This window comes from Aulonocara stuartgranti, assembly GCF_965226115.1.
Source record: "Aulonocara stuartgranti genome assembly, chromosome: 18".
In the NCBI taxonomy this organism is placed as follows: Eukaryota; Metazoa; Chordata; class Actinopteri; order Cichliformes; family Cichlidae; genus Aulonocara; species Aulonocara stuartgranti.
In genome coordinates, this window is record NC_138954.1 from 12,681,034 (window position 1) to 12,694,450 (window position 13,417).

Sequence of the window (13,417 nt, forward strand, 5' to 3'; positions counted from 1 at the left end):
TTAACTTTTTTAGCTAAAAGGTTTTCTTCAGTACCATGTTTGCATTTCTCAAATCAACACATAATCGACACATAATCTTGCTGATCTGCTTCTGATAGTACACAGTGGATTTGGATTGGTGGCACTGGGTATTTCATTCTGCAGCCTGCAAGATTCACCCGTGGCAGCTGGCACAGCCAAAGCCGTAGATGCTACAGTAGGTGTTGCAGAGATCAACCCCATCCTTAATTAGCCTAAAGACTTGACTGGAGATTTCCACTGACCTCACCCCACCTACCTTAAGATATATTTAGGCGTTCTTGGCATGCCAAACAAAATCCAGAACTTTTCTTTTAAAAAATACAAATTGCCTTCAAAGAGGTTTACTGAGAGTCTTGCTGTCAATTCTGACGTAAAGTGTTTTTTTTTAGATAGATAGTTTTCGCGAAGTTTTCAATTTTACATGTTTGCATAATTAATAACAGTTAATGTAACTGCATAAGTCCAGCAATCTGCTGGGTAGTAAATGTTGATCCTATTTGGGGGTTTTTTGGTTTTTTTATTATTAGCCCTTTGGCACACAATAAAGGAGCAGCAGGGAATAAACCATCTTCTAGGAGTCAGTGAGAAGGTTAAGAATCCATGGAAACCTAAAGCTAATCTAGCTAGTTTAAAGCCATCTGGCCTCACTTGAGCCACCAAGCTACATTGTCAGTTCGATCTATTAGCTGAATGGCTATAGGTTAAGTGGTTTTGGCTGACCACCTTTTCTGGGTTGTCAAAGTTGTTTTCCAATAAAGGAGAGACTGAAAAGCCTATTACTTTTGCCTGTGAATAAATAAAGAAGTTAAAGATGCCCCCCTGGCAGAGATTTGCTGGTAAGTAGGTAGCCACCATATGTTTACTATGAAGGAAGCCAACCCTGTAAGGTGTTGTGCAGCGTCACCTTTCTCTAACTTTCAATATGTCAGGGGGGGAAAAAACGAATAGCAAGTAAAAACCTGCTAAAGTTATTATTTTTCCTAATTCATTAGAATTAGAATTCACCCCTAAACAATGTTAGCTGTGACTCTGACAGGCATTTATTTTGCAAAATCTCACATATTTGCATGTTGAAAGTAAAACGCCTCCACAAAAACAATAATTGCCATTTAAAGAAATTGGAATGAATTTCTGTTGTATAAAGAAACTTTATTTACTTGGTTCCAAATATAAAAGGTCATCTTCGGAAAAGCTTGCACCATCGCTGCAGTTAATCCCTGTTACAGTAGGTCATCATGTTGACATGTGATATCTGTGAAGGCATATTTGTAGAATTAATTATGGCTCAGTTTTAGTAAACTAAAGCATGTATGTAAAATGTGTGTATGTAAAGTCGGATTTTAGTCCATACTGAATTGTTTCGTTTGATAACTCAGACTCTTATACTGTTTTTGTCATTTTTGGCAGGTATCTACTTATAAATTATAAATCATTTGTAAAGTCCTTTAATGTTTGGACTACTTTAATAACAGATCGTATTTATATGACACCTGCTGGACGCTCCTAATAGTAGCCAGGTCATAAGCAAGGGAAACTGATAATCATTTTATCACATTAATATTAATATATTAAAGCTGTCCCTCTTTGCTTGTTTCCCCATTATCCTAATTGAGTACAAATTGGTTAAGAGGGTGCAGCGCAGCTATCAAGCGCCTTAGTTTTATCAGATGACAGTTTAAGTCCCTGAGATCCCATTAGGAAGAAAGCAGCTAATGTTTAAAGGCGCTGTGTCAGCTTACAGGGGGAAAGGGGGATGGTGAACAGCAGGGGGATGACAGGCATAATGGAAAGGGAGGGTTAAATGCTGGGAGATGTGATCAGCTCATGTTCAAATGTGAAGAAAAGTCTAATCTGTCACATGGTGTTCGGTTGTAAATGTGCACTTTGTGCTTATTATTAAAAGTCTGTACAAAATGTGATCTTTTTACGTCTAAAGACTTGAAACTGAAACCAGTCACTGTCCAAATGAAATGATTTAAAAACAAATTTCAAATATCTCTTAAGGATACCTCCGATGTCTACAGAGGTATTAAAAACTACATTTTAATGTATTCAGCAACAAAAAAACATAATGGGATGATTGTCAATTAATAGAAGAGATAACAAGCTATATGGGTCCTAGATTAATCCTATGGCCCATAATCCTAGATTATACTCTGTGACCTAAAATGTCTTCTGTAGATAAAAGCAAATCCAAATTCCTGTCAAATAAAGTTCCAAATATGCAGTAAATCTCATCCGAGATAAATGTATTTGCGAAAATGATGCAGATAGACGTTAGTTGAACGAAAACAATATTTGGGGCGTTCAGGTACTTTATCTTTTAATCTTTTAGTTTGTCATAATAACCAGAGTTTCTCTCTCGTCCACTCAGCCAGATTAGGAACTTAATGCTTTAACCTTAATGGGAATTTAACCTCTTTAAAGACAGTTTTTGAATGAATATCACAAACATAAGAAATAAGAACCCTTAAATCTTTATTTAATTTTTTACAGAGACAGATGAAGAGATATTTAAATTATTAAATATAATACAAATGACCGTACTGAGTGTCATACTGTGTGTATAAGTAGCAAAAGTGAAGTGAAGATGGCCGGATCATTTCACGAAGCACCTGTATGTAGAGAAGCGCTCCATAAACAAAGCACTTTAACCTGTAGTCTGAGTATGAAGACTGAAAAATAAAAGCAGTTATCTGTGAAATAGACACTTAATTTCAAATATTGCAGTTCAGGTGAAAAGTAATGTGTGAAGGCCTGGGTACAATGCGAGCACTGTATATTTTATACTTTGAGTTTTAGACAAGTAGTTATCACATGAGGGTACATTTCTCCTCTGCATTCTGCTTCATCTCCGACATTGTTGCCTGGGCCTTGGTTTTCAGTGTGTCCATGTCCAGGTTTTGAAGTCTATTGAGGAAAGAGTCATTGGCCTCCTCTTCCTCCTCATCCTCATCCACCATTTTTGCAAGCTCTTCTGGCACATCAATGTCATCCCCAGCCATCTCCACTAATGCCGTGTCTTGAGTGCTCTGTGACAAAAGTCACAAAATTGTAATGCAGTAAGTTCAGAATGATGTTAAAACCCAAAGATTTAATAAGTTACCATGGAAATGCACTTTAGAGCTGTTTAAGAGACTGAATGATTATGGCTGGGCAGAAATGCATCATATTAATGAATCAGGTGTTACTAGTAACATCTACAAAAGTTTATGAGTCTCAGTCAGCTTTGCTAGTAACCCAAAAACAAGTCTTTTTCCTAGTATTAATAGCAAATACATGCAATTAATTGCATGCTTTTTCTAAAATAACTTACTTTACAGTACTTACACAATAAATAAGTAAAATACACATTTTATTTTGAATATAAGTATAATTAACTGTGTTAAAAAGTATCCTTTCCCCAAATCCCTGTTGAAAAAATTGTGTTCACCTTCATGTGGAAACATTATTTACTTAAATCTGATGAAAATATGAAATGTTTCACAATAACTATACAAATGCACTGGTATGGTTCAATAGCAACTGCATTAATGTGTAAAAATAATGGATTTTTACCATTTAAAGAAAGTAATTATGTAAGTAAAGTAATTCTAAAAGGGTTGTGCCAGAAATCATGCAGTACTAGTCATAGAGTAAACTTACCTAAGTTAAAATTAAGTTGATACAACTCGAGTAAACATATTTATATAGAACATTTAAGCACAATAGTACAGACATTAAACTGCTGCACACACATAAAATGCTCGGAGAAGTAATACAAATGATTTAATGAAAATCAGTAACAGTAATACAGTGATGAAAATAATAAATATAATTAATAGATCAATATAGTAAATAATAATAAAAGTAAAATAACATTGGTAAATGAGATACACTTGGAAAAATGGCACAATAAACTGATATATGTAAAGGTTAATGCAACTAAAGATATAGTTTCTTACATCTGGAAGTCGATATTTATCTCTTAAAGCCACTCGGAGATTTGCCCTCTCAGCCTTCTTGGTTGCAAAGTCCTTGTCACGCTGAATCCTGCAAAATGCATGCACTTTATGTAAGCCAGTAAATGGAACAAGTTACAAGGCCAACCCTGCCACATAGTGAGTGTGAGTTAAAGGAAAAAGAAACAGTAAATCAATCACTGGAATGTAATTGTGTTTATTTTTACCATACATTTAATGTATGATCATATGATTTTATTTATTTATTTATCATATTTTCCAAAATGCTCAGAATCCCTAAAATATATCTAATATAAGTAAATATTTCCTTTCATATCATTATGTTATCACACGCATCATACTGTTAGCAGAAGAAGACATGCCAGGACTGCCAGCTGCGTCAATTAGAATGTCGTATGAAACATTATCTTGTTAAGCTGATCAGCAAGTCTCACTGCACAGATCTTGTTTTCCTGCCTTCATCTATTGTGTTTGACCTTGTGTGGATCTGTGAGGATTATGTAGTTGTCTGACTGTCTGTTTGTCCACAAACTCTTCCTATGTGATCAGAAGTTGAGGGACCAGACTTGGGGTAGAGGTACATCTCAGGCCCCCTGAAATCATTTGCCAAGCCACTTATCAACAGGCTAATGGGACCCATTTTTAGCATGCATGGACAAATGATGCAACATATAATTTTCATTTAATGACCGTAAAATCTAATTTATGTACAAAAAACAATATATTTAATATATTATAATGACATATCGTCGCCTGGCAACCACCACTTGTCCAACATTTATGCAGCAGAACAGGACCAGAGAACCGTAATTTGTGCTATTAGCCCACTTCTGTAACTGTAGCTGCAGTAATGCCCTGCTTAATAATAAGATTAGCTACATGGAAAGCTAGCAGTTGGCCCAAATCCGGGGTTACTTGATGTTTTGGCCAGGGCTGCACTCCTTCACCTCATTCACTCCCATTGCTGTGCCATTTATACACAAAGGCGATATTAGCATTTAGCTACTTAAATGCAGTTCATCCTCAAATAGAATCACAGTAACTCAAAAAAGTACATTTTTAGCTTATCCTGAATAGCTTAGTTAGGTTATTTGTTGTTTTTTTGTTTTTACTAATTCTAAAAAAATCAAAGATGCAGACCAATTTTTTAATCACTTCTACTAACATTATTATTCAGTGTTGTCCATCAACTTCCTGTTGATGGACAACACTGAAAGTTACAATACTGAAAGTTACAAAAACAAACAAACTGGTGAACTTCAAAAAATTCATAAACATTTAAATAAAGACAAAAATCTACTTTAAAAAAATCACAATAAAAAAAATACCACAAAATAAATGAAATTAGTATTGGTGAACTTACCCTAATTAAATGAACTACTATTCCTTTTCCCGTTAAACATCATTTGCCACTTAAAAATAATTAAATAAACAAACATTTAAAAATTAACAATAATAAAAAAGAAAATCACAAAAATGTCTTTTTTTTCTTGCTGAACTTACCTTTATTAAATTAACAGTAACCTGTATTTTTGACCACCATACTTGCCTGATTAAGACTAAACTGCCATTTTCCACTTGAATAAGTAAATAATAAATCAAAAATTACTGTAATCTGTTATACAATCTGCCCTAAGACCTTCTTTTTTCACTTAGTTGAAATTAGCTTACATTGTAGCATCCCTTCAGATTTTAAGGTGATTAAATAATTATTGTTTTAAAACGCACTGGCTTAACAGACATGTTTAATGGTGGCTTCCTGAAACCAAACCGTGTTATTACACACAGAGCTTAATCTCCTTCACTGGCTAATTTGAGCCTCAAGGGAATAAACCGTACCTAAAGCTAAACTATAAGCCTGTCTCACATCCGCTGATGTCACATATGTAGTCACACAAGTAAGACTCCAGAGTCCATACACACCCACACACTATAGAAAACAATACAGTTTGAGAATGTTGACTGACAGTATTTTCTCATAATGGCAGAAGCTGACTCCAAAATGAGTCTTAAGATCATGCAGCTAAAGGGCAAAGTAGCCCTAAAGTCTGGCTTATGCCCAGTGCATGTAAAGAGAGCAGGGATTATTACATTTAAGTGGAAGTTAGCTTGTCTAATGCTCTCCCCATAAGGTAGGCATCACCAAAAAGTAACACGTTTTGCAGATTTGGGTGAATATGATGGAAGCTAGTACAAAGAAAATTAAGTGGCCGTTTGTACTTAGAAATACATTGGACTTTACATGCTAAATGCAAATTTGGTAACCTACAGCGATTCTTGTGTTGGTATTTTTTGCATATGAAAACTTCAGACCACCTCCCACCGTTGCTAACCTGTCCCACACTGTCCCACACAAACACAGTGTTTTGCTCCACATTTAGTTTTTTGGGATCTGGTCAGCATACAAATGTCTGAAATGTAGAATACAGCTTGTATTGACAGGGAATGAAAACGAACCTCTTTCTTTCTAAATGTTGCTACTATGGTCCACAATGTAATAGTAATTCATGAGTGGGTTTTGAGATTAAGAGAGGCACTTTTTATCGGTGCTATATGCTTTTATCTGCAGCTCTGGAACAAACATGACGCGATAGCCTGGTATTACTAATCCTGCCGATGAGTAATACAGCCCGCGCTTAACATGAGTTTTATCTTTCCCTTTTTAAAAAAAAAAATTACACACTGTTAAACATTTAAACATTTACATAAATTTTAATCCCAGCTGGCATTAGATGAGCGGTGGGGTATGCTGTGGACAAACGGCCAGTCCAAGCACACAATAACACACAAGTATTCACACTTACATCAAACTTAGATTGTCATTTAAAAATGTTAACCACTAGTTTGTGACCTCAGTGCAAAAAACATATTGCTGAATAGTTGTAAACATGCTATCCAGTTTAGCTGTTGTTAACATTATTTTAAGGCACTGTTTTTCAGTGTTTCATCCAATGCTGCAAAGGTTTACTCACTTTTCTTCCACCATCTGCTTCTGGTACTCCTCAAACTCCTCTCTGGACATGCCTTTGGACTCTGCTGTTTCCTTTCCTTCTGCTCCTGCTTTACCGTTACCTTCACCGCCTCCTCCGGTAAAACTCTTCAACTTGTCACCTAACATTTGATTCATGAGGAATGCCATATTTCAGCTGTAATCTTTCTCAGTCCTACAGGGAAAGCGTAAAGCTAAGGGCCGGTGGAGAGGAGAAGGGTAACGTTAAAATTAAATTTTGTATGTTTAAAACAAGATACTGTTTACAAGAGCTGTATACAAACTTCCCTAGATGTGTGTCAAGATGATTAGACCGTGTCAATAACTTGTAGCTGGAGTAAAACCGATAAAGAGCTTAGCTCATAACTGCCAGCCTGCAGACAATGGAGCGTGTTTATCTTGTCAACAAGATGGAGCAGGATAGACCCTCTGGGTGTAGTTCACTATTATCTACTTGCCAAACCAGCACTAATCACTGCAATGGAACTAGTGTGATCGAATAATAAAAACTAACTGTAGGTAAAACATAAATAACTTCCATCATGCAAACGTACGCACGTACATTTCATATAAACAGTGGTTACCACAGTGGATGTTAAATTCAGCAGTGCTACAGCAGATACAGCTATTTATCATGAATGATACTGAACTTATTTGAGTTTGAGGTTAAAACACTAAAAACTCTTTTGCACAGCTCTTTGTTACTATATTATTATTTATAACTGTTATTTAATTGATATTAGGGTTAGCATGAGTTATACACTTGGAAAATACTATTCTTTTCCTATTGAGCTTCACAGTATTGACTGTTTTTAAAGGTGGACTCTACAGTCACAGAGCTGTCTTGATTTCCTTTAAGTAGAAATAAAAATGGTTCATATTTTAAAGCAAGATTTTCTTGTCACTGACATTTACATAAAAATGGTTTAGCTCACTGGGTTTAACAGGCAACCCATAAGCTACAGGGCTGATGCACAGTCCTGGGTTTGAAGCTTTCCTGAGGCCATTTACTGCGTGTCTTGTCCTGTGCACTGTCCCCAGCTTTCCTGTCTTCCTCTCTTGCCAAATCGTATGATACAAGCAGAGAATGTCTGTATCAGTTTGTGTATCGATCACACATTAAGTGCAGTTTGCATTGGTTAAAAATGATTTTGCAGGTTATCTGCATGTTAAAACAGGAATTAAAGAGGCGAATGATACTTCAAAGGTGTCCTGAAGCGTTCCTGTCTGCCATGACTGCCATATATTGTCCTAGTTAGAGCTAAGGAGTATTTTAGTGATGTTGTGGACGTCACACTTTCATAACATAAACATTCTGTAACACCCAGAACTGAAAAACTGCACAGAAACTTTCTCTTGGATTTACAGACACTGTAAAATATTCAGTTCTCTGTGTAAAAATGCCTTGTTGATGTCAGAGGCCAGAGGAGAATGGGCAGATACTTCAAACTGATACAAAGCACAGCAACTAACTCATTGCAGCCAACGTATTACAACCATGGCAGCAGAGGACAACACCGAGTTCCACTCCTGTTAGCTGGGAACAGGAAACTGAGGCTACAGTATAGACAGACCAAAATTGAAGAAGATTGGAAAAATGACAGTGAAGATGAAAGCATGGATTAATGGAATCATTTCGCCTTCAAGCAGCTATTAAGGCTGTTGGTGGTGGTGTTCTTTTAATGGTGAGGGATACTTTGGATCCCAACTGATTGTTCAAATAAACCAGCCTCTTGAGTATTGTTGCTGACCATGTCCATCCCTTTATGACAACAGCATACCTATCTTCTGATGGCTTCTTTCAGCAGGATAACACACCATGTCTCAAAACTCAAATCATCTCGAAATGGTATACCTAATAAAGTGGTTTGTGAGTGTATCTTAATGAACATACTGAGATGGAAACGTCTAAATAAAATATCCCTTGAGAGATTTTAGAAATTCGTGTGGGATTTTTTCTCTGATGAAGACGTCAGATTTCTTTTAATTTACTGCTTGATGATTGTTATGTCTATTCACAGATTATTATTAGTGTCACAGAAAACTTTTGAGGTCCCATTGAATTATGTAATTTTGTTTTTACTATTTTAGCCTCCTTTGCTTTTGTCTGTCATACTTTCTTAGGTCTTTTGACAAAATTTGAAAACTCCTTTAGGACCATTGTTTTAATCGTCCTTGCTTCATTAATGCACACAACACATCTTTCAGATCTCTTTCTTCACTTGTCCTTGCTGTGAATTCAAACAACAAAAAAGAGATGCTGCCAAGCTATAACAACCTGCCACAGCTTAGCCTGTGAGCCTGTGTCACTACAGCTCACCTGCTTTATACCACAGGTTATTTGCTGCGAGTATACAGACAGAGGAGTGGTCAAGAATTGGCTTACTGTGACCTCTGCCCCGGTAATCCACGTCGTCTTTACCATAGCCTATTGTGACGTATAGGTTCTTTATCCCATCCTTCAGACTCTCACCAAGACTCCTGGACTTTTTCCAGGTAACCTACAGTTTAAATTAGGGCTGAACGATTATGGAAAATAATCTAATTGCAATTTTTTGCCCCAATATTGCGATTGCGATGCGATATGCGATTATTTTTTAAGGTCTTTGTCTTCTGTATTATTAAACAAAGACAAGCAATACATCATATAGTATGGCCAATACTATATTACATTAATTTTAAACTGTTCTTTCCTGGAAGACAGACCTCTGTTATGATGACATGAGGTGATGCATGAATTGATGACTGACATTTTTATTTAACTTCTTCAATCACAACAGTATATTTGAACATACACAATAGTTTATTTTTAGCTTACAAACATCTGAGCATAAAGTGCTGACAAGGAACCCTGGTGTAAACATTAAAATGAAAGTCAGTACAATGTGCAGATTGCAGAAATATACATAAAAAAAAATCAGTGGCTTTACCACACTCAGTTTTTCGACATCTGTGAACTACTAGACAGTCATTCAATTAAAAAATAATATTAAATAAATAAAACTAATAAATAAAAAATACACACATCTTACTGATCTTTGCAGTCAGTCACATTACACATAAAGTGCAAACATAATAGCAATTGTATAAACACACACACAAACACGCCTTTAAAATTTAAAGGCGTGAAATTGGACGGTCTAGCCTTCTGATTAGCGTCACCGCTGTCTCGGTGGAGTTTATTAAACTCGGCTTCTTGCTATCTAAAATATAACCAGACACTGGCGTAAATTCTCGACTGTCTCATACTTCTGTTTAATAAGTTTTCTGTTTGACGTTTAGTCAGCTGTGTGAAAACCAAGGAGGAACCCACCCGGGGGATTAATAAAGTTTTATTTTATCTAATCTAATAACTTTAATCTCAGCCAAACCGATTTACTCACGAACAAACAAAACACTGAAAAAAGCCCAACAATAACATTTTTAGGTTGTCTAAGTGACTTATATATTACGTTTAACCCGAGCAGCGAAACTCCGCGGTGATCTGAAAATGATGTGCCGGGAGTTGTGCCGTTCTCGGCCGCATCAGTAACCCTCGAGCTCCCGGCTAGCTGTCGAGCTGGTGGGTAGCAGACGCCTCTGAAAACGTCGAAGCACTTTTGCAAATATGGGATATCTTGATAAACCGAGCAGATATTTGATGTTTACACAACTACTTTCTCGCCTGAAAATATGTTAAAAGTTTATTTTGTGACCCAGAAAGATTAGTATGAGTAATTTTAAAACTTAGTAGCGGCCGCCATTGCTGGAAACTGGAGTTTGGCTGGGCCGCGCTATGAATTCTGGGATATGGTAGTAATTTGGACAGCCTTCGGCACGTCGCTGTGACGTAATCGGTCTACAAATGCGGCCTCAGGAGGATGCAGCCCATGAATTTGGACATGTCCAGAGTATAATCGCAGCCTTTGCGGTTAGAAAATTGCACTTGATCATGTCGCGATATTATCGCAAATGCGATATATCGTTCAGCCCTAGTTTAAATACTCCTCACTGGTGTCGGAGAGGCGGATGCTGTCCAAGATAAAGACAATGTTGGATAACACCTCCCACCCACTCCATGACATGCTGGTCAGTCACAGGAGCACGTTCAGTGAGAGACTGAGATTACCGAAAAGCACCACTGAACGACACAGGAAATCATTCCTGCCTGTGGCCATCTCCCTGTACAACGCATCCACTTAACACACTGTTTGCTGCTACAACTACACATGTTTCTTTTCCAACTATTTATTTATGAGTGACTTATGTATGTATGTATGTATGTATATATATGTATATATTGTACTATTCTTAGTTAGTGTATTGTCTGTCTTGTCTTAATGTTGGTTTAAAATGGAGCACTGTAACAAAAAATAATTTCCCCCAGGGATCAATAAAGTATTCTGATTCTGATTCTGATTCTGACTGTACGGCCACAGAAACAGCGCGTTTGACCTTACTGCGCCATACCTTAACATGTCAACGAGTTCACAGTCACTAGATGTCAATCCAACAGAGCACCTTTAGGATGTGGTGTAACAGGAGATCTGCATCATCTGCAGCATTTGTGTGATGCTATCATGTGACTTTGGACCAAAACCTGTGATGAATGTTTTCAGCACCTTGTTGAATTAAGGCTGTTCTGAAGACATAAGGGGGTCCAATCTGTTAGTACTAAGGTCCTAGTACAGACCTAGTACAGTCTGTCTGTACTAGGTACCGATTAAAGTGGTCAAGTGTTCTCTCACTTTGACCTCTGACCTGGTAATCCACCATGTCTTTAACAAGTCCATTTGTGACGCATGAGAATCTCTTCTTCATCCCATCCTCCAGGGTCTCACGACGAGTTTTGGACATTTTCCAGGTGATCTACTTTTTATGTAAGACTTACGGTACAGACACCCAGACAGTGTGTTTGACCTACTAAAGCATAAAACTCGCACTTACTTGTGCAGGCTTTATTCTTGTTTGACCATGCTTGATTTCTACCTCAGGGGAAATCTGACCTCTGTGTGAAGTACAATAATGGTTAGAATATTTTTAGGTTTTCGTGGTTCACTACAAATTTAACAGAGCAGAAAGAGCATTATGTAAGACCTGGGCTGAGCAAATATGGAAAAAATCGCCTCCACAAAAATGACTTTTCAAGCTTAAGACTTTGATCATTCATCATTTTGAGTAACTTAAAACCAATATTACACTAGAAGACAAACACTGATTTCCTTTTTAGTCTGACTGCCACAGCTGCAAATTCTGATGCAGCAGGTGTCACACAGATGGGCATGGTATCCATGGAGATTGTGTTGGTGTTAGCCAGACTGCCCACTACAGATATATCACTTTATTTAAACCAGTAAGTAGCAGTACTTCTTTCAGATCTTGATAAAGTTTTTGGAAAATGAAGACATTTCGATTGGAGGATGTTTGTAATGGTTAAAGCTCCAGGCTAAGACATACAGTGCTGCAAAAAGGTATTTGCCCCTTCATGATTTCTTGGTTTTCTGCATATTTGTCAGATTTAAATGTTTCAGGTAATTTAAAATTAAAGTAATTTCAAAATTTAAGAAGGACATCTCAGGTAAATACAAAATTCAGTTTTAAAATGATGATTTAATTTATTAGGAGAAGGGGGCTATCCAACCCCTTATGCAATCAAACTTATCCAACCCTATGTGAAAAAGTAATTAAATGTATTAAGGCTGCCACAAACGATTATTTTGATAGTCGACTAGTCACCGATTATTTTTGCGATTAGTCGACTAATCAGATCATCATCCATTGAACGTAAAAGTACAGCTTATTGCACCAGCAGCATCTGCTCTTATATAACTATCATTAGCTTACAGCTTTAAGTGTTTAAGGTCTGTGCTAACTAAAAATAAAGACAAGATGATAGTTAATTGAATTCTAATTAAATGTGCAGATTGTTTCGGTGGAGTTTAATAAACTCAGCCGATTTACTCAGGAACAAATAAAATACTGAAAAAAGCCAAACAATAACATTTTTAAGTTATCTAAGTGACTTGTATATGTTTAACCTGAGTAGGGCGGTGGGTTTGAAAACGATCTGCCGGGAGTCCGGTGCTCTCATGGCCCCCGGCTAGCTATCGAGCTAGCGGGTAACAGACGCCTCCGAAAACGTCGGAGCGCTTTTGAAAATATGTGGTGTCTTGATAAACTGAGCAGATATTTGAGGTTTACACAGCTACATTCTCGCCTGAAAATATGTTAAACGTTTATTTTGTGACCCACAAAGAATAATAAGAGTAATATTAAAACTAACTAGCTGCCGCCATTGTTGACAACTGCGCTGGGCCACGCTATGAATTCTGGGACACAGTTTCTTCTTCTTCGGGGTTTAACGGCAGCTGGCATCCTTGTACATGCAGTGCTGCCATCTTCTGTTTCAGTCCGTTATTACACTCTTAAATCCTGCTACTTATTCCTGCTTTTGGGATCTTACAAA

At 37.0% G+C, this 13,417-nt stretch overlaps 1 protein-coding gene across 1 annotated transcript; it reads right to left on the reverse strand.

Annotated features, from left to right (window-relative positions):
• Positions 1-2,482: 2,482 nt before the first annotated feature.
• cplx4c (complexin 4c) lies at positions 2,483-7,313 on the reverse strand. The gene is made up of 3 exons (XM_082512238.1): positions 6,956-7,313; positions 3,966-4,053; positions 2,483-3,053 (listed from the first exon to the last, which is right to left on the reverse strand). Exons 1-3 carry the CDS (start codon positions 7,120-7,122, stop codon positions 2,835-2,837), a joined length of 474 nt encoding a protein of 157 aa, XP_082368364.1. The 5' UTR covers positions 7,123-7,313; the 3' UTR covers positions 2,483-2,834.
• Between the last annotated feature and the right edge of the window lie 6,104 nt (positions 7,314-13,417).